General features: G+C 31.5%; 4 protein-coding genes and 1 long non-coding RNA gene across 6 annotated transcripts; 3 read left to right on the plus strand and 2 right to left on the minus strand.

Moving 5' to 3' along the window:
* The first annotated feature begins 3,581 nt into the window (after positions 1-3,581).
* LOC137822073 (prefoldin subunit 6) lies at positions 3,582-9,599 on the plus strand. Its single transcript, XM_068626976.2, has 5 exons — positions 3,582-3,767; positions 3,849-3,866; positions 3,991-4,115; positions 8,510-8,570; positions 9,423-9,599. Exons 1-5 carry the CDS (start codon positions 3,744-3,746, stop codon positions 9,477-9,479), a joined length of 285 nt encoding a protein of 94 aa, XP_068483077.1. The 5' UTR covers positions 3,582-3,743; the 3' UTR covers positions 9,480-9,599.
* A 3,050-nt stretch (positions 9,600-12,649) lies between these two features.
* Positions 12,650-13,900, plus strand: LOC137822074 (general transcription and DNA repair factor IIH subunit TFB5). Its single transcript, XM_068626978.2, has 3 exons — positions 12,650-12,789; positions 13,175-13,223; positions 13,464-13,900. Exons 2-3 carry the CDS (start codon positions 13,189-13,191, stop codon positions 13,639-13,641), a joined length of 213 nt encoding a protein of 70 aa, XP_068483079.1. The 5' UTR covers positions 12,650-12,789; positions 13,175-13,188; the 3' UTR covers positions 13,642-13,900.
* A 1,342-nt stretch (positions 13,901-15,242) lies between these two features.
* LOC137822075 (uncharacterized) lies at positions 15,243-16,532 on the minus strand. Its single transcript, XR_011082916.2, has 3 exons — positions 16,225-16,532; positions 15,543-16,096; positions 15,243-15,452 (listed from the first exon to the last, which is right to left on the minus strand). It is a non-coding gene; the product is annotated as an uncharacterized LOC137822075 (long non-coding RNA).
* A 1,915-nt stretch (positions 16,533-18,447) lies between these two features.
* LOC137822077 (keratinocyte-associated-like protein) lies at positions 18,448-22,275 on the plus strand. The gene is made up of 5 exons (XM_068626981.2): positions 18,448-18,586; positions 19,611-19,769; positions 20,365-20,416; positions 21,343-21,409; positions 22,027-22,275. The coding sequence occupies exons 2-5, from the start codon at positions 19,614-19,616 to the stop codon at positions 22,127-22,129; spliced, it is 378 nt and encodes a 125-aa protein (XP_068483082.1). The 5' UTR covers positions 18,448-18,586; positions 19,611-19,613; the 3' UTR covers positions 22,130-22,275.
* A 598-nt stretch (positions 22,276-22,873) lies between these two features.
* APPR6 (Tetratricopeptide repeat (TPR)-like superfamily protein) lies at positions 22,874-26,173 on the minus strand. Of its 2 annotated transcripts, none has more exons than XM_068626979.1 (3): positions 24,152-26,173; positions 23,702-24,060; positions 22,874-23,335 (listed from the first exon to the last, which is right to left on the minus strand). In XM_068626979.1, exon 1 carries the CDS (start codon positions 25,721-25,723, stop codon positions 24,281-24,283), a length of 1,443 nt encoding a protein of 480 aa, XP_068483080.1. In that variant the 5' UTR covers positions 25,724-26,173; the 3' UTR covers positions 22,874-23,335; positions 23,702-24,060; positions 24,152-24,280. The 2 variants fall into 2 exon arrangements, with proteins under 2 accessions (XP_068483080.1, XP_068483081.1); XM_068626980.1 differs by having other exon boundaries at positions 23,995-24,060; positions 24,152-26,016.
* Between the last annotated feature and the right edge of the window lie 387 nt (positions 26,174-26,560).

Here is a 26,560-nt window from a genome sequence, read left to right on the forward strand (position 1 = left end):
ATCACTAAACACAATTTTTTTATATTTATTTATGAAATAAACTTACATTGACCTATGGAATTGAAATCCTTATGCATCTTAAAAAGTGTTTAAAATGAATCATTTGTTCGTTTTTAATGAGACATCTTTAATAATTTTTTTTAACAAACATTTGCTTATTTATTATATTAATTAGAATTTAGTTTTTTTAATAGTAGTAGGGTTGTGGAAGAAATAGAATAAAACTTGCTGTTGATGTATTTAAATTTATATGCATGTGCATTGGCCATAGTTTTAATATTTTATCTTATTGTGTTATGTTTTTTTAGACGATGACATTGGTTTAAGGTTGTGTTTAAATTTGGAAGAAGATGTGTGAGGATTTGAGGAAGTGAATGTATGAGTATTTGAGAGGAGAGCGCGAAGAATATGAGATTGTTTGGATTGAGGTATGGTAAAGTGAATTTGTGAGTGATTTGATGAATGTGAGAAATTTTTTAATTTTTTAAAATGTTAAAAATGCAAGTTTACAAATCTATCCTTATTTTTAAAAATAATTAAAAAATAAAATAAGAGTCATTTTGTGTAAAATTTAGTTAATTATATATTTTTTTTATAAACTTACAAAATAAATTTCATATCTGAACAATTACTTATTTTTGTCTCACGTTTCATTTTAAAATATATTTTTAATATAGTGTCTAAAAAATAAGTTATTAGTATAACACGAGGAGCAAGTACAAAATATTATATTATTTAAATAATTAACTATATGGATAGTTGATTATATATATATATATATATTTGTTATAATTTATTATAAATGAAATCAAATCTTCTTATGAACAAATTATTCAAAAATAATTTTAAGATAATTAATTTTATTTGAATGTAAAAAAATAGTTTTTACATGAGAAAAACAGCATGCATAATGTTATAATGTTGATAGTATAAAAATTATTAAAAACAAATCATAAATTGCAATACTTTTTGATAAAATAATTTATTTAAAAATTGATTAAATATAAGTTGAAGTTCATTTAACATATTTTATTAAAAATAATGTGAAGAAAATAAGTTTTTCTAAATATTGATAAAGTATATATATATATATATATATATATATATATTAACAGCGTAATGTATTAATTTTATATATTGATATAAGTATTTATCAGATTAATCTATCATAACATAACATTATAAACTTAGCAATATAATTTTATTCAAAAGAAATAATATTATATATATTAACTTATAATCATAAATTTTAAAAATAATTTAAATATTATTATTTGCAAATAATTTTTATGCTAACAAAAATAAATTTAGAGTGTGAAACTAATACATATTCACTCATACAAAACACATAAGAAATGATGGTGTGCAAAATCGGATAAAATCAATTTATTAATGCAGCTTTCATCCTCTTTCTCTGCGTATGAGAGAGGGATTCATTCAGGAATGTCACTCTTCTTTTCCACCCTCACTATCCTTCATTCACCCTACAATGCGCACCTTTGAAGAAAAGACACTAAGAGTGAGTTTACATTGAAAAGGAGATTTGTGATGTGAGGATTTGAGAATAAAGTTTGAAGAATGTGAGATTCTTTAGATTGATATACTTAGTCTCGATGTGAGGAAAATTTATGCGACTTATGAGAAAGTTTTAAATATTTTTAAAAGTTTAAAATGTTATTTTATAAATTTATTCTTATTTATTAAAAAAATTTAATAATAGAATAAGTTATTTTTTTTAAAAAAAACAACTTTTACATATTAGTAGATTTAAAAATTATAATTAAAAATAAATATGTATTAAATATAAATAGATAAGGTTTAAAAATTATAATTATAAAAAAAATTAATAAATTAAATAAAAAAAACTTCAAGTAATTTATTAAAATATTAAACATGTAGTATAAAATTGAAAAAAAAAACAAGTCTTATATAAATAAAAAATATTATTTTTTTAATATTAAAAACCATGTAGTAATGAAAAATAAAAAATACTACAACAATAAAAGTATAATGTAATTAACAATAAAAATTAATTTCATAACAGATTATTATCAAATAAATTATAACTCTTAAACATAATAATTATACACAAAAATATATTAATATAAACACAACAACAAATAAATAAAAATAGATTGTAATATTTTAAAATATTAAACATATACTATAAAATTAAAAAGTAAATCACATCTTATATAAATAAATAAAAAAATTATTTTTTAATAAAAAACCTTACAGTGATGAAAAATAAAAAATACTACAGAAAAATAAAATAAATAAGAATACATTCAAAAATAACATTGGTGTTCCCTCTAAATCTTTTCATTTTGCAGGGAAATTAAATTATATTTATTGTCTTGTTATCATATCATACTTTTTTTCTCCCACAAAATTCTGAATCCAAATAACAAATATCCTTTCACTTTTTTTTTTTCTATAAACAAAACATCCACATAAACCCTAAACCTAGATATAATTTTACAAGGAATTTAGTAATGAAGTCTGATGTATTTATTTTCTTGTGGGTTTTTGAATTACATAAACTTTGTATATTTATGAAAAAAGTGGAACATAATGAATGAGTGAATAAAAATATTTAAGATTTAAGAAATAATTGAATGTTGATAAAGCTGTAAGAGTTACTCTAATAATTGTATAATTGAGATGGTAAAAAATAAATTAATGTTTATACTTATTAAAATTTTATGATAATTTCAAGTCATTAATCACAATATTTAAATAAAAAATATAAAATGAAAAGACTTTATATATTTTTTCTACTTTAAATATTTAATTGAATTTTTTCAAATAATTTAAAATTTACTTAATAATATAACATTAAAATTTTTAAGTTCGCATACTCTGGACTTTTTTCTTTTTATGAAAAATAGTTTTATCGGTAAAAAATATTCACATTAAAGGGAGATTAAACAGAAACAACCACAGCATTTTTTTAATAAATAGTTTTTTTAAAAATATATCAGCATTTTTGTTTTGAATGAATACTTATTCATATAACTTTTTATATATGTTTTATATGTAGTCTTTATATTTCTTTTTTAAATTAGTTCTCCATTATTTTTTCTGTTTAATTTTTTTGGGAAAACTCATTAAATGTAATAAATTTTGTTACTTTAATAAATTATTTATAAGATTTTTTATCTCACTATTTTCATTTCCATATCACAAAAGGAACATATATATATATAATTTAAACTAAAAAGTAAAAAAATAGAGTATAAATAACAATAAAATAACTTTGAAATCACAATTAAATATATTAAAAAATATTTGAAAAAAAATAAGATTGAGAGTAGTTCAATAATTTTTCTCAAGTAAAAATCTCTTTAAATTTCTTTCGCGTATGTAATATCTAAATCTAACTTATAAGAATTCTTCAAAATTTAAATTTAAATATTGGAAACATACAAAAACTCCTATAATTTAGTTCATATATAGATTTGAACAAATTCAAGAGAAGATTAATTAAAGCTGAAATTATCAGCATTACAAATACTCTATATTTGCTAGAGCAAAATATACAATTTTTTATATATACTTCCATTTTATCTAAAGAAATTTTCGTCTTTTCATAGTGAAATTGGGTGCAGTGTGTAGGAAGTAATTGCCACAAAAGCAGTAGCCATTGGTGTTTTGCAACTGGCACCGAACGAAGAAGGTCGGAACCACGATGAGTTCGTCCAACCTCAGAGATCTTCAACGCGACTTGGAGAACAAAGCCAATGATCTCAGCAAGCTTCAAAAGGGCACGCTCACTATTCCTCCTATCTATTACCTTTCTATTTGTTTTCACTGTTCTAACTCCTGCAATGAATTCTTTTTCGCAGAACGAGCTCGTCCTTAAGGTACCCTTTTTTATCTTGCCGAAATAAAATCATATTTTTTTTTATTTGTTGTTTATGTATGGTGTTTCCCTGGCTCTTCCTGTTCTAGTTGTGTGTTCACCGATTGTGTGTTTGTTTTCATAAGGAACTTGATTTGTTGAGAGAAGACGCAAATGTTTATAAGTTGATTGGGCCAGTACTTGTTAAGCAAGATTTGGCTGAGGCCAATGCAAATGTCCGCAAGAGAATCGAATACATCTCCGCTGAATTGTAAGCTTGTGTTTTCCTCCCTCCTATTTTATGGGTATTGGGTTTATTACTTGTGGTTTCAATTCATATGATTAGCTTATCATGGTTGTGTTTCATCATATAGTTAAAATATGTTGCTATTGTATGCCCCTTATTATTGTGAGATGTAAAATGACCTAGTTATTCCTGAGGAATACCAGTTAACACTTTGCTCTTACTTGGAAACTACGTGTGAGATGAAAATGGAATGGTTTTTGAGTTCTATTATTGTTTTCCAATTGATATGATTATTATCTGTGGTTGTAGATCTTAATGGAAATCAACGAACTAATTGGTGTCCAGTCCATAGGCTTGATTTTTGTAAGTTAAAGTTTGAAAAAGAAAAGAAAAAAGGTAAACTTGAGGTCTCTGCTATTTATATGAAGCTATTAACATCAAGGATGGGTAATGGCAAACGACTAAAAACAGCTACTGTTGAATAGTTTGGATAGGTTGTAAGAGGTGGATTTTAGGCTACTAGGAAGTGGAAACAAATAAGCATTTTCTCCTAGTATTTTTTTTATTTGGTTGTTCTTCCATCTGTCTTTTATTGTAAAGGGCAGCCAAGGGGAAGGCTGTCAAATTGGAGTTCCAACATTAGAATAGAGTTGCAAACTTAATTAACGCTTTTTACTAACTAATTTTAAGAACAAAATACATCATAAATATCAATTTTACCATCCTAAAGGCACTCCAACTATCTTCAGAAATGGTGGAACTGCATGTCAAGCTTTATACATGGATAGTTAACTTTTGCAGCTCTAGATGTTCATTGTTATGTGATACCATTGTTCTTGAGTTATGTTTCTACAACGACTACTAAAAATCTTCAGTTAACTTTTAAATCTTCAGGTTAGTTATCAATCTTACTTATTTCTTCCATATTTCCAACCATCATTTGTAGGAAATCATAAAGTCCTCACTCGATCAATTTATTTCAAAATCAGCTTTTAAACTAGGACTATATTTAAAGCAGTCTTCAGGTAATTATAACCCACAACTGCAATGGCCTGTGTAGTTGGTTGTCTCATTTTTCATTAATGATTTATAGCTAAGGAATGGGAAAAATTGAATTAGTTTCCAAAACAAAACTTTGATATTGAACATTAACCATTGGACAATAATAGCTTACCTTTTGTATCTTATCTTTTTCCTGATGCATTCCTTTCCAAATGAACCCCATGGCTGTTTTCTCTTCTGAATCCACTGAATTAAGAACTTTGATCAAAGGCTTCTAACCTCCATTGACATGAAATTTCCATCCCGACACTTCTAGATTGTAAATTCCTTAACATTACTTTTCCAGTTTGAAATGTGTATCTTTGTCACTTCATAGCTTTTTGACTAGAATTGTCACAATGGATTCTATGTCTAAAGTCAAGACTATACTGAAATGAAATACTATTAGTGGGCTGTGCTTGGAATATCTAGGCACAAAATAGTGTACTTTGAACATTCAGCCTATTTTTTGTTTTATTACACCTCTTTACGCAGCTGGATCCATGCCCAAACAAAAGAGTAGGCTTGTATTAGGCAGGCAGCAAACATGCTGTTAGGTTACACATAGAGGAGGAGTTAGTTAGAATTAGAATAGTCATGAGTTAGTTATTTGATTTGCTAGTTAGATATAAATAAGAAAGAAGGAGAGGGGGAGGGGCAGTGTGTAATATTTTTGAAGATTGAGCTTTAGCTTTTTGTGAAGGGGAAGCCCTTGAAGGAGAGAGTGCTCTCCTATATCTTGTTCTTTTCTTACTATTCAATAAAAAACCTTTCTTTTCTTCTCTTTATAATTCTTGGTTCCTAACAAATTGGTCCGACCTGCCGGATCTGAAAAACAGAGAGTGAGGAAGAAAAGATGGAACCGAGAATGGCGGCAGTAGAGAAGTTTATCAGCAAACAGGGGAGATGGAATTCGGAAATTGATCCTCCCGGTTGACCTAGCGCAAGAGCGATGCCTCGTCACGTTCTTCCTCACCAGCTTGACACCACGTGCCCTTCAAGTCCACACCACAGATAGCCTCTATGAGAACCTGAAAAACACAAGGTGGCGCCTCTGCGGCCGGTGGCTCTCCGACGCTCAAGTCAGTGACAAGAACACCCAAAAACTGAGAGAAAACTATACTCTGCAGAACCGTACTAAAGTGCACTCAACCCAAAACAATGAGCCGTAATGAAAACGTACCTCTACAAATTCTGTTAAGTTTACCTTTATAGCTAGGTTTTTTCTCTCTCCAGGCAGTTACGCTTTGGACGCGTGGCTCGCATCCAACCCCTGCACGTGTCACCATCTGGGCTGGGGTAGCAGGTAGTGCCCAGCCCTACACATGTCATCATCTGAGCTAGGGTAACTCGAGCGTCATCTCTATATTGCATCCAACCCTACACGTGTCATCATCTGGGTTGGGGTAACAGGTAGCATCCAACCCTACACGTGTCGTCATCTGGGTTGGGGTAACTTGAGCGTTATTTCTGTGTAGTAACCAGTCGCGCGGCTAAGTCTCCTATTCAAGGAGTAATCTAGCACGTAATACGCTCTGGAACACCACCTGACAAGGCGAGTATCGGATGCAACAAAGTGCACCATCTCTGTGATATCGCTTGTCGCAAGTGGCACGTTCCTTATTGCTACGCCATGCATGTTCTAGCTGAGGAAACCTTGCCACCAACGAATGTCCACTCTGGGAATCTTGTCGCTGATGGGCAAGTTGTTCCCTTCAACCCACACGACCTTCACGTCCCATGCCGGCGCAACAATCATCTTACTGAACTTATACGCTTGAACTTACTCTTCTGAGCCTCCAGCAGCTTTAACTAAGCTTACTGGGAGATTCGGCGATGTGCTCCTTGTGGCGATGTCAGACCACTTGATCTTCCATTATCTACTACGTCGATGACACACAACCCCGGCGACATCCGACCATGTTTACTATAGAACGCCAGTTCCGCGAATCAGCGACTATGCTCACTTCTGAACTATTCATCTTTCTCTTGTCCACGTGTTCTGCTGAGCACGCCCCACATAGTCACGTGCTAGACACGTCATCACACCCGATGACCTGGTCGGTACAGAAATGAGAGCAGAAATTTTGGGGTTGAAGGAAGGCATGCTGGACCTGAAAGAGATAAAATAAATGTTGTAGGACATCAAGAAAGGGGACAAAATGTCTGAGGGAGGAGAGAAATCTGTTAGAACGGACACCAAGTTCTTGAAGGAAAGCCTTCTAGACTCGAAAGAAATTAAAGAATTGTTGTGGGACATCAAGAAAAGGGACAACATGTCGGAGGGAGAAGAGAAATCTGTTAATGATGAAGAGAAGAAGACCCAAGATGTGGGAGAAGGTTCAGATATGAAGAATCACACCCTCTGCAGCGAAGAAAAAACCAACAATGAAGTGAGATTTGCAAGAGAAACTGAAATGATAAGGGCATAAGGGGATGCATCAATAAAGAAAGTGAAGACTATGTGCTGTAACGATCTTTTTCTAGATAAGCCAATTATAGAGCTAACCAGTAAGAAAGTTGAAGGTGGAGATGCAACCAAACATCATTTTTTCCCAAATTCAGATTTACTTCATATGCATAAGAAATCATTGTGGGATCAAGATTTGATAATGAAGGTGGCTAGAACATCAATGACATTAGAATCTTGGAATTTCAACTTACTGGGTGCATAGACTTTTATACAAAACCCCCACTCATTCCCACCACCACCTAAGCCTCCAGACCTGAATTTGCATGCAGTAGCCAATGGGTTCCCTCCCTAAGATAGACAATATCACAAAATACTTCCAGGAAGCGTAGATAAAGATCATGGTGTTGAAGATGAGCCACGGAGACAAGGTTCCACTGTTCCAACCTTGAGGACAAGGTTGGTTTTTTGAAGAGTGTATTATTAGGTTACACATAGAGGAGGAGTTAGTTAGAATTAGAATAGTCATGAGTTAGTTACTTGATTTGCTAGTTAGATATAAATAAGAAAGGAGAGGGGGAGGGGCAGTGTGTAATATTTTTGTAGATTGAGCTTTAGCTCTTTGTGAAGGGGAAGCCCTTGAAGGAGAGAGTGTTATCCTATTTCTTGTTCTTTTCTTTCTATTCAATAAAAACCTTTCTTTTCTTCTCTTTTTAATTCTTGGTTCCTAACACATGCACAAATACATTACCAAATATTTTATGACATGGATAGATGCATTACCTTGTCCTGCACTTATCCTCAATGTCCTCTCTTCCCCTTATTTCTAATACTGTTCATTGCTGCTGGCTTGTTTATGTTTTTTTTTGCCATCCTTTTCATTTTATTGTTGAGCTGGTTTTAGTATCCTAAGGATTTTATAATTTTATTTATTGTTATCACAAATGTAAGTGTCTCTTTGTGACAGGAAGCGGCTTGATGCCACTGTTCAAGATTTGGAAGAGAAACAAAATAGCAAGAGAGATACGGTTTGTAACGCTTGCTTCCTTACTTTTTTTATCTTTGATCTCTGCTTTTACCTGTTTTTTGTCATTGCATCTGATATTTCACGCAGCTAAGTTGCTTGTCATTTCAATATCCAAATTTCAAAATTTGATTTATTTTAAAAATGTATTTATTACTAGGGAAAGGATCAAATTACTCCAGCAATAAGTTTTTGACATTTGCTACACTTAATAACTTTTTATGAAATACAGAAGTCATAAATCAAAATTGGTAACTATATGATGTCATCTTCATGATTATTCATATCGAATTTAGATAAATTGAAAATTCATAGGTTTGTAGTCTTATAACTAACATTACTTATTACTATATGATTGTAAGGAATAAATGAAAAATTGGTTAATTATATATGTTAATTGTTACTATTCATCAGAAGAAGTATTTGATAAATATTAAATTAGTTCCGAAACTAGATGAACTAGATACAATTCTTCGTGTGTAAAAGGAACTTCTGGAAAAGAATTACAGAATAATATTTGCTGGATTCTAGAGACCAAATATTCCACTGCCTAATATCATTTTGCATATTCTCCATCTTATCTAAGGGTAGTCTTAATTCCAACCCTGTTACTTCTAGATCCCGCCCAATAAATTAAAATTAAATAAAGTGCTCATGTGCACTGTTTTGGTTGATAAAATCTTTGCTTGTGAAAGAGAACAAAAATTACAGTATATTAGGGATTCACTTGAATGGATATATGTGTTATGGTTTACTTATTATGTAGTGATCCAATTTCATGCATTGGTAAAGGATTCTTTTAGCCAGATGGATCCTATAAATGACTGATCTCCTGTTTCTTTTGTCATTCTTGCAGATACTAAAATTGCAACAAAGGATTCAATCTGTTCAGGCTGGGAAAGGAAAGGCATAGTTTCCCCTCACTTATTGTTCCAACATTGTAATTTAACTGTGCTAAGGTTGGATGTGCATTTGTATTTCTTGTGCTGGAATGGACTTTTCAGAATGCAATTTTTATATTTTGGAGAGTCTATTGTGGAATGAAGAGGGGTGACCAAAAATTTTAATGGTGCAAGGGAGAATCACCCAAACAATTTTCCTCTAGAAAGTTCCCAACTAACCCATGATAGAGAAAACAAATACCATATCAACTCATTACTTAAGAAGAAGTTGATTTAATGAGATTTTTTCTAGCATAGAGAGAGATCGAGAGAACTATTTTCTTCTTTTTTGGATGGCCACCTTCCTTCCTTCTTCACTTTACTAAGCAACTGCCTCTTCCTTGAATCACTCTTCCCACTCCTCCTATATTGCCTTTCACTCCTTTGTAAGCTTTCGATCGGGACAGTATCTGCAAAAGGCATTTCGACGCTCAAGTAAATTCTTTGTATTCGATTCGATGCTCAGTGCAATTCATACGCGATAATGACGTATCGTTTTCTCGATATTTGTGATTATTTATATGATTATCATAGACTCATTATTATTAGGACGAATTAGTGTTTGGGTCATAATTAAGAATACATTATCTAATGTTTGATCATTGTTTATGTTTGTTAATCCTCTATTGCTTTTAATGGATTTAGTCATGTCGGTTGGTGCAAATCGATTTTTGAAACCTCTAACATTCATTCGATTGTTTTTAATGGATTTAATCATGTTGGTTGGTGCAAACTGAGTATCGGAACATCCAGTATTCGTCCAGTTTCGACCGGTACAAGATTGAACTTTTTTTTAAAGATCATATTAGAAGCTATCTTATTAGGTGTGTCTCTCTTCCTTAAGCAAGTGTAACCACTAACTAGACAGAGTTTGGATATGCACTTTTCCTTATGCCTAATGCGAGTTGTATATGCCACTAACTAGACTTAGACTTGGGCTCTGCACCTTTCCTTATGCCTAATACGAGTTTTATATGTTAATGGGGAGCAAGTTGTTGAAGGTTAATTTTGTGAAAATGATCCTGTCTTTGGGTATTGGTCAGATGGATGCTCTCGTGTTCTATTGATTGCCTTTTATTGCAAAACCTTCATGTTCGGTTTATGTTTACTTTAGCATTACTTCTTTGATGGTGCTTTTCATGTGATGTTTTTGTTCCAAAAGAAAATCGTAGACATATGGAGACTTACAGTTAATTGGGGTAAAAATCTATCTTCCTCTCCAAGCATAATATTCATAGTGTTTAATTCTTTAACATTTGTAAAATGTCCACCAATTATAAATATAAACAGTTCATTAAGTTATTAATAGACTTCACCAAAAATATATACATAAAGTCAAAATCAACTCCAAAACTATACATATATGTATACGAAATCGTGACAGACAGTTTTAAATCTGTCGTAAATTTAATTATTTTCAATTGAATTGTTATTAGTTTGTTTGGTTTATTAAATACTAAAAAAAAAATTATATTTTTCAAATTGAGTTTGTGTCATTTAATTTATTTTAGCTAGATGAGGTGAGTGTTTTATTATTAATATAAAATGATATTGTAGTTAATGTAAATTGACAAGTAATTTTTATTATTTTAATTGAAATGTGTTGGTTGTGATGATTATGGTCTCGTAATCATTATAGGTGACAACAAAAGCAATGGAGAGTCTCACGACTTTCATCATTTTTATTAATGGTGGTGATAATGATAATTCATATTTTCATTATTTATATTAATGTTGATGATAATAACAATCGATATTGATCGTCGTAGGTAAAAACGTGAAAGTCATTAAGAACATAACAACTTGATTATCGTTTTCAACAAAGGTTATAAAAGTTATTTGTTGTTTTACATAAACCACAATATTATTTTATATTAATAAAAAAAACTTCAATTTTTTTAACACAAGTAAGCTATGTCACCAAAATAATAGTTGCGCCATTCAATTAATAAAATCATTAAACAACAACAATAAAAAAAACTTAGCGTGTGTATTACATTATAACTAAAGTTTATAATTAAATATTAAACTTATTTTATACCGTGGGTTTTAGATTAATATTACTGCAGACTTCATATTAACATTATACCGAATATCAAAAACTCTAAATGCATTTTTACAAGGAGGAATTATTACTCAAATCAAAAAGAAAAAAAAAAATCTATAACTTATTAATTGGAAATTTAAAAATGTCATTTTTTATTTTAGTTTTTTATGAGCACTAATTACTGGTTGAAACAAAACTAGTTACTTCTCACTCATGTTTGTGCATTAAGGATAAGACATAAAAAGGTTATTAAAAGATTTAAATTACTCAACTATACGGGATAATTAAAAAAATTCAAAGGACGATCTAGAAAAAAAATAAAGACTATATTTAGGGGTAAAATACAGATTTATTTTATAAATTTTATTTTAAAAAAAAATTATATTCCATTTACACATAAAGGCACCTAACCGTCGATCACATCATCACACATAAATAATTCTCAACGAATTGATATAAATATAAAACATATATAATTTTTGAAACCTAAATAAAGAATTTACAAAAATTAAAAGTGTTCCAACTCAATATAATTTCACATCAGTCGAGATCAACAATTTATATATTTTTTCTTTTCAAATCTACAAAGATATATTTTAAGGACAAAAACGTACTAGAGCACAACCTCAAATTTCCAAAACAGATGGTAAAATACTTATTTAAATATTATACATAAAATCTAAAAATACAATTAAAAAAATCCAAAATTTTAAAGGTCCACCACTAATTTAATATTAACTTAAAAAGAGATAAAATTACTAAAATCTCCATAAAAAGATATACTAAGTAGAATTTTTTTTTAACTCTTCATTAATATAAATAAAAGTATAGAGAAGGTTATTGGATGCCTACAAAAGAAACAATCTTTCTAAAATATATTTTTATATTTAAAATATATATGTTAGAATGTACTATTTAGAATATGTTCTAAATTTCACAATTCGAAAATATAAAATATAAATATTTTAAAAAATAAACACTTTCAAATGTAGATGCAACTGGTTTAATGTAAAAGATAAATTTCAAAAATATTATTCTCAAAAACATGAGTGTTACAAAGAAATAAGTGGAGTGTAGGAAGAAACTTCTATGTGTCACGTGGGCCTGGAAGGTCCAATAGCTTGCGTGTTTTCTTCCCCAAAATTTCCCTCCCATGTAAAACCTACCACAATTTTCGCCATTGCTGATGGGAGCTTCAGCTGTTGTGCCAACTCTGGAAAAAAAATAAAACTGAGGTAACGAAGTTCGTGCGACGATACCAAACTTTTGCATCCTTTTTTCCATTGTTTTCATTTAAGATCACATCGTTTCATACCTAATTTTAAGTTACCCAGTTCAATTCATATAATTCTTTTGATTTCATCTTAAAGGAAGGATTAGATTAATTTATGATCATAGTAGTTGATTGGACTTGCTGAGGAAAGAAAAATTAATGTTCTGATTCGGTAACATGAATTCTGTTGTAAGAAAATCACGAGGGACAGACTATGGGTTGTTTGGATAAGTACGTTGAGAGAAGATTCGAAAAGCACTTTTAGCTCTGTATAGTTATTAATTACTATCTATAATGATGATGAATGTTATGGTGTCTGTTGTAACTTGTCTTAGTTTTCTTTCCAGGAAGCTTGTACACCATGGTCAATGCCACTAAAGGAGTCTTCATTTCCTGGTATTACCTTCTGCTGTATGCCAAATATTCAAATGATTATTTTTACATCTAGCTATTGGAATCTCTACGTACTATAACTATAGGACTTTTTTTTCCTTCCACCAGGGTAGAAAACTCCTTGCCATAAGTTTTGGTTTTAACTATGTTAACAAAAGTCACTAATGGGGCATCAAATTTCCAGTAATTTTTCCTTTCACTCCTGTAATCTGCATCAATAATTAGCTAAATTTTCTTGTGCAGTGACGTTCCCATGGCACAATATATCATCAATATGAATGCTTCATTGCCTGCATCTGATAAGTTCATTATACATGTCTTGGATAGCACCCACATGTTTGTCCAACCTCATGTTGAGTTAATGATACGAAGTCAAATCGCCAAGTTTAGAGAGGACAACACATATGTCAAGCCTACTTGATTCCGTATAGTTTTTCTGGCCTTCTCAATTTCTATCTCCCAGAGAGGGTTCAGTGCATATGTAGGAGCATTTAATGTTGTTTAAAGTTGTCATAGTACGCAGGGAAAAAATGATATGTTATCAGTTCTCTCTTGTTCCCGCTCCCACAACTCCATTTTCCTAACTAGATTAGATTTACTAGTTTTATGTGATGTTTGTTTACAAATAATTCCTTTCAGTTTCTGAAGAATATCTTCTTTTGGTGGCTTGTTTACATAAATAGGGATTATACTTAAGACATCTTTACAAAAATTCGAAACAGGAAGTGACATTATTTTAAGGACTAATTCGAACTTTGCATATTAGCAGCATGTTGTAAAACCATGGTTTTTCTTTTATAACTTGAAATTAAGTAGTTACGTATAACTTTTACAGAAAATAGATAAGATTCTGACATGCATTGATTTTTTTGACTTGTTTACTTCTTTTACTTTCTTCTCCTATTAATGTTTGTTGAAAACTTTATGCAAAGTGAATCATTTTAGAATAAAAGCAGACAATTCAGTTTTGTTTATTCAACTTAGTTATTGTTTTATAGCACTTCCCTTGGAACTGTTTCCATTTTTTTATATGAATTTGTTCGACTTTTATATAACTATTGTTGTTTTCTTTGTGCCTTTTTTACTTGGATTCTGAAAAGTGTGATAGTTTTAATTTTGTTTTTCTCTTAACCATTCTAACAAATGTATTTTTATTTCTTTTACTATAATATAGTAACTTCTTGTCATAAATCTCTTTTTGATGAGCATCCAACATAGATTTAAGTTCAAAAGAAAAAATATGCAATTCTAATTTTTTTTTATTATTATTAGTTTAATTTCTTTGATAACATATTATAATCTTTATTAGTAAAAAAAATAAAAGACTAATTTAAATATGAATATAATTATACTTATTATTTGACAAAAATAAAATAAAAATTTCATACTGATTAAGATAAATCTTTATTTCAAGAAGGATAAAAATAATAAAACTTGCACTCGTCCTCTTACAATCCCTAATCACACAGTGAGAAGACAGAAAAATTGAAAAACATGTAGAAAGATAAATAAGACAGGATGTAGCTTTCAAGTGAACAATTTACACGAGTGTGTGTATATATATTCTTAAGTATATTCGTAATACAGAAACTAGTCTATGGATCACAAAAAACATTGCTAAATTATGGATATGGATGATAATGAAATCAAATATTTATGCTCTTGATATTGTTTTGACAAGAGAATAACACCAAAATATACTCATTACATAATCCAAATACATGAGATATTTTGACAAGAGAATAACACCAAAATATACTCGTTATATAATCCAAATACATGAGATATGCAAAGAAACTTTTAAGCCATAAATTTATTGGACATGTAGATATAAATCACATGCTTTTGGAAAACTTATCCTTATGCTTGTGTTCCCTGCCGAAGAAAATAGGATGGAGCAGTTGTGTCTCAATCGTTGAAGCACAAGTCCTATACCACTTTTAGAACTCCAAATATACACGGTTTATTTAAAAAAATCAGCTAAAATATGTACCCAATAGAACCAATTAATTGGGCTAGAAATGAACAACACAAGAACTTTTCATCATCACTTGTCATTTCCAATTAGTTTTATCAAGGATCACCACTTAACAAGATGGAAATAATGCTACGCACAAGAGTAGCTAGTGTAGATATAACAATCTATTATCATCAGCTCTTAGAACTCAATTTCTCCAGGAGGATCCTATTTAGGAGACCAGGATTTGCCTTGCCTTTAGATAATTTCATTACCTGCATTTGGAAACAGAATTTACTGAGATATGGAAAGGGCAAAAAACATTAAAATGTCTTCCACTTCTACAACTGTCTCTAAAAACATACCTGGCCGGCGAAAAAACCTTGTAGTTTAGTTTTGCCTCCTCGATATTGCTCCACTTGTTTTGGATTCTCCGCAATCACTTTCTCCACCATTTTTTAAATTTCAACAGGATCTACTATCTGTCATTTCGGGGTAGAAATACTGCTTCCTATCAAACTTGGAGTTGAAAGCCAAGTTGCAGTTAAGAGCAAGACCCAACTTGACAGGAAACTCAATGAACTTGAAGTTCAAAACAGGCAAAGAACCAGGCAAGCCCATGCAAATGGGGAAAATGCTGCTGTTGGGTGGAGAACCATAATTCTAAGGGAAACCACAGAAGGCTTTGGTGAGAGTGGAGAGCTGAACATGTGTTTCAATGCCAATGATGGCTTCATAGTTTTTTGGAATTTTGTCAAGCTTTTTGGACTGGGTGCTGCTTGTTGAAATCTTGGTCTGAGGTTGCCGATGTTGGGTGTCTGTTTGGGATTGTGTGGCTTTCGTCTTCAAATGATAAACCCCATTTCTTCGTGTGAGTAATGTTGTTGGATAAAGCAGAAATGGGTGAACTTGAAGGGTTCTGAATATTGCAGAAGCCATTTCGGGGGTTATTAGAAAAGATGAAGTAGCAAAATAACCTTAGAAATCAAAATTTGTCCTGTTCTCAACAAAACAGTTCCAAATTCAAACAAACACTAAACTACTAACCTCTGTAATAAGAAAATCTGTGATGAATGAAGAGGAGTGTTGCTTGGAGAGGGCACTGGTGGTGAATGCTTGGAGGAGAGTGTTTGGAGGTACGGACGCGGCTGCTGGGAGGAGAAAAAAATACATGTGTCACAATTACGGAGCTTCTTCATGGCTTAGTGGAAGACACCTAGCCTAATCAAAACTCAATCATGGAACTTCTTCATGGCTAAGTAGAAGACAAATAGCAAAGTGAAAATGTGCTATGAAGAGAAGGTTAGGTTGCTTCTTTCACGCAAGCAAAAAATGAAGTGTTTAGTCTACCGCAAACTCTAAGAATTTGGAAAGAAATAGCACCTACCTAAACAAAGTAATGCAAAAAAAAAATAAGGGGTTTTTGAGATGAAAAGTAGCTACATAAACAAGGTAATCGAATTTGAAATTCAAATTTCAAATCTAATTAAATTTTGATGAAGCTTGGAGTCCTAGTATTTATATATGCTAGATGCTCTTCATCATGCAATATGAAAATGCTTGAATAGTTATTGGAGGGCTTTTCTTTAGAGCATGATATTGCTCTATCTTCTTCTTGGACTACTATTTCTTTCTTGACAAGATTGAAAAATACAAATGTATTGCTTTTATGTACTATATTGTGTTTTCAGTCATGATATTGTTCTTTCTTCTTTGGATTGTTTTTTTACATATACTGGTACATTTTTTTGTGTGTATGGATTTCTTATGATATTGCTCTTCATTAGGTAAAATCATTTAATTTGTATAATAAGTATAAAAAATTGTTTCTGCTAGGTAAAATCATTTGTATAATAAGTATTTGAATTTATTTGTATAATAATAAGTATAAAATATAATAACTGAAAAACTTAGTTGTTATGTGCATACACAATTTGAAGATATTGGAACTTGTTATCTAAGACATCAATAGTGTATAGTATGGATTTACTCATAGATCTTGTGCACACTCAATATGAACAACAATAAAGTATTAATATCATCTAAATTTGTAGCATGAATTGTCATTTGTATTTTTAGTAGTATCATTATTGTTATAGACTGCATAGAAAATTGTTGTATCAGTATCATGCAAAGTTGTAGGTAATTGTTAGCAAATGTTGTAATTTTAGTCTCAATACACTTCTGTACTAATATTGTGACTGTCAAAATTTATGAAAATTGGAAGATTCATCATGAATCTTTCTTAATGCAATTGTGTTTGATTCTCGTTAAAATAGAGTAATATGAAATTAAAAACTGATATTCAGGTGCATTCTTGCTACTAAGCATAATTTCAATCAAAAAATGAATTGTTTGATTATAATGGGAAAGCAATACATTGTCTAATTCTTTTATTTTTCAACCTCTTTTGTCACGATAAATATTTGGATGTAAAATATATGTACACTGGTAGGAACTGTGAGCCTTAAGCAACCAATTGAAGAAAGAATCAAATTGAGCCTGCATTTCTTTTCCTCAAAATAGAAATACAAATAGTCAAAGGTTAATTCATTGCAAGTGTGTAATTGGTAGAAGTAGAAAAACAAAAGGAAAGTTTTTTTTTATTTTTTTTGTCTTATATTGAGTTCAGAATAAAGAACACAAAGTCAATTAGTAAACCAAACGAAAAATCAAATACATATATTCAAATTATTCAATATGTTTCAAACGATAAAATTGTTTTTGAAACACTATACTAAATAAAAATTCGAGTTATTCGTCTTGTAAGGTGAATATTTTTTTATATAATTGTTTATTATTATTTATTTTATACAATTTATTTATTTACGTGTTTGATCTATTTATGCATTATTTATATTAATTTTAGTATATTTAGATTTTTTATTTATTTATATAGGTTTGATGTTTATTTTCTATATATTAATATTTGTATTATAATTTTTTTTATTTAAATTTTTATTTATATATACATATATTTAAATAATATAAATTATATTTTTAGTTTATAATTCTTATTTTACATGCTAATCAAATTTATAAACATACTCGTATGTAATGTTAATTAATTTAAGTATTTATGTTTTTTTATAAAAACTAATAATTAATAATTAATTTATAAGTAATATCTAAAATTTATTATTTAAAAAAATTAAAACTTAATAAATAAATAAATAATCGTATGCAGTTTACACGGGTTAAAAAACTAGTTCACACAAATTTCAGTGTTGCGTTACCTTGCTGACATGACTCTGGTGAAAAAAAATAATATTTAAAAATAAAACTATTAAATATTCTTTTTATGGATCCAATTCCTAAATTGCCCTCAGGTATTTGACTCGTGCGTTTATTAAAACGACGATTGCGTGTTGCTGGAGATCTGAACTGAAACCGCTGCTTCCGATCTGAGGTGTGCTCTTCGTCTAAGCTTCTCTTATTCCTTGTTTGTTTTCTGTTAATCAATGCGAGACTTAGAGAGAATTAAATTGATAGATTAGATCTTGAATTCCTTGATGCCTCTGTTGTGCTTGTTTGAATGGCGAATTGTTGTTAGGATTTGATGAAACTCGGCTTACGTAGCTTGGAGTTAGGGTTTTTGGTCAGTTATTATACATTTGGGATCGATGTGCCTTGATAACATTGTTAGATCCGTTGAACTTTGGTTATTGACTTTTGTTGTTCGCGAACTTCGTAGCTTCAGCTGCTTGTAAGCGAAATCTGGCATTCAAGCTTGTGCTTGCTTTGCGCGATTATTCAGTAGCATTCTTCGTATCATAGATGACTCTTCTTGAACGTAGTGGCTTTTTTGTTTCCTTTTGGCTAAAGAGAGGGTGCTTATGCTGCATGTTTTAAAGTGCATAAACTACCAATTTCTTCCTTGAACTATTAACCTCTCGCATAAGTCGTTTCTAAATTAATAATGTAGTCCTAAGTTGATGTATAATAAAATTTAGGAATCAATTTTAGGGTTTTTTAATTTTTAGGCTACTTCTTACCATGATTTTTCATACTTCTAGAACTAAAGCAGTTATTTACACTTTAAGGAGTGCTTAAGAGAAATGATCAAAGGTAAAGGTAAAGTTAATACTTTGAAAATAAATTTGGTGTTTTACTCGTTTAAAACTAATTGAGCTTGACTTGTCGTATACTACTGAAAAGAATGTTCTGTCATGAATTAGTTAGTTTTCATTTGACTTAAAGTTAACATTTAAGTAGATTTTTGATAGAATATGTTTTAGTGGATTATACTTGTAGCTCTAGAGATATGTGGCTGCTAGACACATGGCAAGTGTTTGTTTTAATTTTGGTTTAAGGTACTTTATATTCTTATGTTCTATTTCCGTTTGCAACTGAGTGACAGGTGATAGTGATTTTTTTCCTGCTATTCTCACAATTGTTTCTGTGTTCATTGTTGCTTAATTTGCAATGAGAAGGCCATGGCGGGATCTGGAAGTTCCATGCTGTATTCCTTTCTTCTCTTCACAGTCATTCTTTCCCTTCAAGAAATGTACCGTGGGAAACTAGCATCATCAGAACTATTCACTATACTGGGAGGCTTCATCAGCTCTCTCCTATTTCTTGTGGTCCTAACTGTGAGTTCTGAATCCGTTTCTTGATTTCTTTCTCTTCAATCACAATCAGTGCACATTTTGTCCACTTTGAAGCTTTATATGCTGATAATGTTATGTTATTTTCTGAGTAATAAGATCATATGGTAGAAGGAATGAAACATAATAGTTATTCATGACATCAGAAAATAAAAAACGTTTATCACTTATTCATTTTCCATTACAGCCCTTTTGATACTATTGTTTGGTTATTTGGGCATACACTATAATTCATAGACATACTTGTACAACGGTTTGTCTCTAGAAGGCAACAAATTATGCACTGCATGATTCTTCCTAATTTTATGAGAAGGGACATTTTGTAAAGTGTAGCCATAAGATTTTTGGAAAGTCCTTATTTCTATTAGTTTGTAGGTTGATATATATATATATATATACACACACACACACACACTAGTGCTAGATGGACCACGGTGGCCTATTTTAATGAGAAACATGTGAATTCTTATATTTATCTGTGTAGTTTTCTCTTAATTATCTTCTACTCATTATTCTTCCAAGAATTCCATCATGGCTAAATCTTTCAAGTTAATTTAAGGTATTACATTTGTGTTTGCAGTTCATTGGAAATTTTCAGGAAACAATTGGTGCAAAAACCGGTTGGGGTGCTGGTAAGTACACATTGTTTTGAAATGTGAATATTAATGACAAATGGTATCATTTATAGCAAGGGAATTTAAGGAGTTTAAAATCAAGTTTAACAGAATGACTACTGTTTGTAACTTCCAATTTTGTGATGTTGAACTTTGAAGCGTACTACTTAAGGTTAAGGCACTTATTTGTTAGTGACTTAGTAATACACTTTTTGTGCATTAGCTATTAGTTTCCACCAGTTTTTATGCCTGTCTACCAGCATTTGGCCTGTTTTTTGGCTGTTATGAATATGCTTTCCTTTCCCCTTTTTTGGCTTGCGAAAAGAAGTCCAAGCCTGTTGTTTTGTGAGAGCTTTTTTTATTTCAGTTTTACATATGAAGACTATATTATTCTCCAATATTTATAAAAGGCAAACGAGATTGTGCCAGCATTTACAGAGGGCTAAAGAAAGATATCAATTCTTTATAAAAAAAGATGTCATAATAGACAGTTTTGTCGAAGACAATTACCATATTATAAATTGTGATACCTTTTATGTGCACATCTACAGTATTACATACCATTTGTCTCATAATTATTTAGTATAGTAAGTTTGACTGTATAGAAGTTTATATGCTCGTGTACATACTTATGTAAAAAAATAAACTGTATGATTACTAGATTTTTCCTTAAAATTTAATTTTTTACGTATCTTGAACTATTAATTTTTTATCCCGTTTTTTTTTTCTCTATTAATCTATCTATATTTGGTGTGTTAATGGCGAAATTTTTTTCATGTACATTTTGTCTTTGGCAATAACAATTATAGAGGCACATGCAGGTGAATAGCAGCAAATTTTTATTGTCTAGGTCTCACTCCTATAAGGAGTTGTGTCTCTTGCAGAACTTCTAATATTGTGTTTTATGTTTATGCAAATTGAAGCTATTAATTTTTATTTTTCAGTCATAGTTGCAGAAGCAGTTGCTTTGATTGCTGCAAGCACTGTTCACCGAGTTTGTATCACTACTTGGTATGCTCCCATCGATCCTCTTTTGCCTTATGAATGAATAAGAACCTCACTGATAAGTGCAGTATCTGATGTATTTAATAGAGTAGGAGAGTGGGGCAAACTGAGAATAATTGATATTGTTGGCAACTTGGCAAACGTTATTAAAGCCTAGTTAATTATATGACCTCAACAACTTATTGGTACATGACGCTTTTTTCTATTAAAAGAAGGTAGATCAACTACATAAACAGAGATGTGCACTTTCTATTTAACATATTTTCGAGAAAATCGCTTTTCATATTTTACCACTGTCCTGAGAGTCTGCATTAGTTTTAGCTGCTTAATATATGCTTGCTAATTGCAGAAAATCATAAGGATGTTTACATTTCAGAGGTTACATGTGTTTTAATGAAACAAAAAGGATCCTTATGAAGAATATAGTAGCAATTGATGATGGCCTGGTGTAGCAAAGTATTTTCATTATCGTGGTCTGGCTTGTAAAGAGGAAATCATATCCAAGCTTAGCATTACGATGGCTAGTTGTGGATCCTTAAGTATTTAAAAATCTTGAAAATGCATCATTTTCATATTTTCATATGAACTCTTTGGTGATGTTCTTCATATTTGCACAAATGCAGTTTCCTGTTCTCGGCTGGATTGCTGTACGAGGTTAACAAGATTTCTGGGTCTGCTGTTTCAACAAGTGACACCAGGACTAAAAAGCAAAGTGGAAGAGCTTAAGCATGTGTATTCTTCCTATAAAGGCATCTTTAGAAAATTATCCAAGAGTATTAGTTTTGTAGCCTTAGTATCATAAATTATAAGAGAGCTTTAGAAGTTTGTTTGACTTTTATTTCTATAATTTCAATGATATATGATTTGAACGATCTGCGTCTAACGTAAAACCGATCAGTCATTTTTTCACAGGTGAGCTTGTTTAATTCATCAAATAATTCAATGCCAGAATGAGTAACGAGGGATATAAACTTCTGATGGATCCAACTTCTGAATGGTTCTGGATTTTGTTCCCTGCCAATATCTGCCATTGCCAAGTATGCAATGCCAAAATCAGTCGGTGCCACTTCTTAACTGTGGCAGGATCTTGGAATTCTATCTAAGATGACATTTGGTCTGGGTTCATTTATATTTTTAGCACATAGCAACTTGAGCGAAAAAGAACTCCCCATCTCCTTGAAGTGAGTGGCATACATGCAACTGATGTGATGCATCCCAGAGATTCGTGTTTAAGGGAGACATTTTTGGATTTAAGGGAAATTTAAACGTAAGGAAATTGATCTTTAAAAATTCTAAGCCGTCCAAATTTTTTCGTTTGGATATTTATTAGCAATATAATTTTTTCAATGCAAAACTTTCGCATGAAAAAAAAATTGTACTTTTCCCCCGTCGAATGTACGACGAAAAATTTAATGAAATATTGGAATTGAACATGATTACAATTCAAGAAATCTACATAAAATACAAAGATTAATCATGCAAATCGTTTTTTCACTAAACATAGTCAAACGTACAAATCTGATATCAAATAGTTGGATATTGGATTATTGTTGCTTTTACATGGATTCGACCCTACCAAAATACCCCTTATGATGTACAAAAGTATGTTTTGCCCACAAAATCTACCCAATAAACTCCGTTAGGCACTATAGGTTGACAAAATTTAAACTCCTTAGCCATACCATCCAAAAAATAGCAATCCAGACCATACAGCCGAAATTCTTTAGTAAGATATCTGTCTTGGATTTTTTTTCTAACTAGCAAACATTAACCTTCTAGATATCGTGTTTCCCAACATCTCTAATGTGCATAAAGAAAACCTGCACATCAGCATCATCTAAGCCTGTGCAGGCATAAGACACAACACAAATTGCATAGCGGCTAACTACGGCAAATCGAACGGAAATAGCCCCGCCTTTAGAAGTTCCCTTCCTGTAAAAGTTGTTAAGCAAAAAACAAACGAATAACAAAAATTAGAGCTACAGAAGACAGAGGTACGCAAGTCATTTTGGTTCAATCTAGGGATTAAAACCAATCCAACTAAGTGTAATACAATTAATTTTCTAGTCCCAATAACAATGCCTAATTTGATTCCGGTTTTGCAGAAAATTAACACATTTGTATCATGTACAACATTATTAAATTATATACAACATAAGCTAGTAACAAAGTGACATCACGAAATGCAGACCCACTTCAAATGGCATTTTAACAGCTGAAAATTTAGGCCCAAAAAACAACATACTGGAAATCTAAGCACATCATTCTAATACAAGTAAATTTTAAAGGGAGCTTTACCAGCGGGGTAAGTGACATCACTGATATTTGTCAGAGGTCATGGACAGCCACTGGCGCTAGATTTTTCTTCACTAAAAGATATTTTCCACTGCTAAGGACAATTTTTTTCCAATAAAACTTCATCAATCATGAAGCATCAAATCTTAACTCACTAAAATTCAAGGGTGAATACACCCATGCTAATTTAGAAATTGTCACTTTAGAGGAACTTTTTTCCTATAACATGCAAGACAGCATCAAGTCACATTCGAAAATCTAGTGGATAATGGTCTTATGATCTCATGAGCAATGACCTGAAATATAATGTTTGATCATCAATGTATTTCATATTTGGGAAGTACTCGGCAGTACCAGCATACCTGCAAAATGAAAAGGAAAATCTTAAGAAAAGAAGCAACATAAAAAATATAATAACAGAAATCAGTGTGAAAAGTAAAGGAAAAAGTTTACCAGTAAGTTAAGTGGTCTGCTTTCTGTATTACATAATAGGCAGTCCCAAGTATACAAAACTGTTTTGACAACAAAATCAGTATTCAAAGCTTGATATATGTTTGTAGTTGCCAATTGCATTCATGCTTTTTAATCATATAAAGGCTCCTTGACAAGAACATTCATTTTCTCATGAAGAAATTTGAGCACATCCTCTCTCCCTTCCTTTAAAAGCAACTGTCTTAACCTCCCAAATGTAATACGTGATGGTCGAATTCCTTTCTCTATCATCTCTTCCAGCACAACACAAGCTTTTGCAGCATCACCTTTTTCACATAACCCCTTGACAAGGGCAGAAAAGGTGTGCATGCTTGGAACAAATTGTTTTGACTTCATAAACTTCCATATTCTCAAAGCCATCTCCACATCATTTTTCTCACAAAACATTTTTATCATCATTGTATAAGTGTCAGCATCCGGTTCACATAACTTGATCATCCGGCGGAAAACTCTAAAAGCTCTATCTGTCTGCCCCTGACCAATCATACTGCTTATGATAACATTGCAGGTCCTTGAATTAGGAGCAACGCCATTGATCTCCATCTCCTGCAAGACCCTATGCACATTTTTAAACTTATTTACTTTACAAAAGGCACCAATCAAGGCATTATACACCACAACATCAGCCTTGATTCCCTTCCTCTCCATCTCCTGGAATGTATCAATAGCATCTTCAATCCGGTGCTCCACTCCATAAGTATGAATCAGAACACTATAAATGAAAGATGTGGGCCTGCAATTGCTCTCATCCATTTCCTTCACAACCTCAACAGCTTCATCAACCCTCCCCGCTTTGCAAAGAACATCAACCATTATACCATAAGTAACAACATCAGGATCACACCCAGCACGAACCATCTCTCCAAAAACCTCCCTTGCCCGGGGAAGATTGGGAGCTTTTCCCCACCCCTCAAGCAAAATGCTATAAGTTTTCGCGTCTGGCACAAACCGACTCTTCATAGCATCAAAAATCTCCTGAGCCTTCCTCACATTGTTGGACTTGCACAAAGCACTCAACAAACCATTAAATGCAGCAAGATTTGGAACCACATCGTACTTATCCATAACATTAAAGGTGTAAACAGCCTCGTCGACCTTGTTAGCCCTAGCATACTTTCTCATCATGATGCAAAAAGTCTCAACATTTAGCATGCCCTTTTTCCTCATGGCATTAACAAGGTCCCACACAATCTGGTACTGTCTAATCTTGGCCAAAGATTCAATCATCAAGTGATATGCCCTTATGCTGTGTGAGTACCCTCTCTGCTTCTCTGACCACTCAAAGAACCGAAATGCTGACATGCCCGCATTCTCAAATCGTTTGAGAACATTTTCAACTAAATCAGGGGAAACTCTAACTCCAGTTTGATTAAGAGCAGTGTCAAGTCCCAGTGTAGGACACGTCATCATAACTTTGCTCACTCTCTCGCTCGCTTCTCCAACCTCCTGAATCGCCTCACTTGTGCTGTGCATTTTCGCAAACAACACCCATTCGGATAATATTTTTTTTCTATGGGAACAAAGCTTAATCATTGCGTGGACAAAGCAAGAGTTGCAAATTATTCACCTGAAGCAAGCTCCACAATAGCGAATCTGCAAACCCTAACGAGATGGTGGTGATTGCTCAAGTCTGAAGTGGCGAATGCCGAAAAATGACTGTCTTGTATCTGTGAATAGAGTTTCTGGTCGCGGTGGTTTGATGGTGGCTGATAGTGGTGACGCCGCCGTTGCGTTCGGAATCTTGAATTGGATTGGTGAAAAGATGTTGTTGCAAACCCAACTTTGTCATCAAAACCATTTTTTCAACTCCATAGTTAAAATGGAACAAAAATTCTTAAAATTTAATAACATTCTATATAAAATTAAACTAGATGTATTATCATATTAAAAATTAAAAAACATGTTAAACTAATAAGTAAGATATTTAATAAAGAAAAATATAACAAATTTTATAACCATTCTTGAAATAGAGTGTTGAGGGGAAAGGATACATCCTAATCTTCTTTTCTGAAATATGTTTTGGATCTTTTTTCCAAAACAAAGTTTTGCATTGCTAATATTTTTATCAGAATTGAATTTTGATTTTTGTGTTTTGAATTTTTATTTTCGTAACACATTTTTTTTTCCAGAATGAAAAGTATTTTCAGAAAGGCAGTTTCTCCTGCACCATATCATTTATGATCTGTCTAATACACTCACGTGAAATGTTCATTTTGTCCTTAATGATTTTAAATTTTTGTCTTCTAGATATTTATATCTGTAAGTCAAATTATAAAGTTCTGGATATATAAGTCTGGAACTAATATGTCACTTTCAGATTTTACCATCCGAAAACTTATTTGGACAGCATAAATGACCTTCTGGATGTCA

Source organism: Phaseolus vulgaris, chromosome 9 (assembly GCF_051622355.1).
Source record: "Phaseolus vulgaris cultivar YP4 chromosome 9, ASM5162235v1, whole genome shotgun sequence".
Lineage (NCBI taxonomy): Eukaryota > Viridiplantae > Streptophyta > Magnoliopsida > Fabales > Fabaceae > Phaseolus > Phaseolus vulgaris.

What these genes read in the sequence shown, in the direction of transcription:
- APPR6 (XM_068626979.1), bottom strand. Translation starts at nt 25,723, where the DNA reads ATGATTAAGCTTTGTTCCCATAGAAAAAAAATATTATCCGAATGGGTG.
- LOC137822074 (XM_068626978.2), top strand. Translation starts at nt 13,189, where the DNA reads ATGGTCAATGCCACTAAAGGAGTCTTCATTTCCTG. An exon ending in AAAGGAGTCTTCATTTCCTG is followed by an intron (nt 13,224 to 13,463) that starts GTATTACCTTCT and finishes TTTCTTGTGCAG; the next exon opens with TGACGTTCCCATGGCACAAT.
- LOC137822077 (XM_068626981.2), top strand. Translation starts at nt 19,614, where the DNA reads ATGGCGGGATCTGGAAGTTCCATGCTGTATTCCTTTCTTCTCTTCACA. An exon ending in TATTTCTTGTGGTCCTAACT is followed by an intron (nt 19,770 to 20,364) that starts GTGAGTTCTGAA and finishes TTGTGTTTGCAG; the next exon opens with TTCATTGGAAATTTTCAGGA. An exon ending in CGAGTTTGTATCACTACTTG is followed by an intron (nt 21,410 to 22,026) that starts GTATGCTCCCAT and finishes GCACAAATGCAG; the next exon opens with TTTCCTGTTCTCGGCTGGAT.
- LOC137822073 (XM_068626976.2), top strand. Translation starts at nt 3,744, where the DNA reads ATGATCTCAGCAAGCTTCAAAAGG. An exon ending in GAATACATCTCCGCTGAATT is followed by an intron (nt 4,116 to 8,509) that starts GTAAGCTTGTGT and finishes TCTTTGTGACAG; the next exon opens with GAAGCGGCTTGATGCCACTG. An exon ending in AAAATAGCAAGAGAGATACG is followed by an intron (nt 8,571 to 9,422) that starts GTTTGTAACGCT and finishes TCATTCTTGCAG; the next exon opens with ATACTAAAATTGCAACAAAG.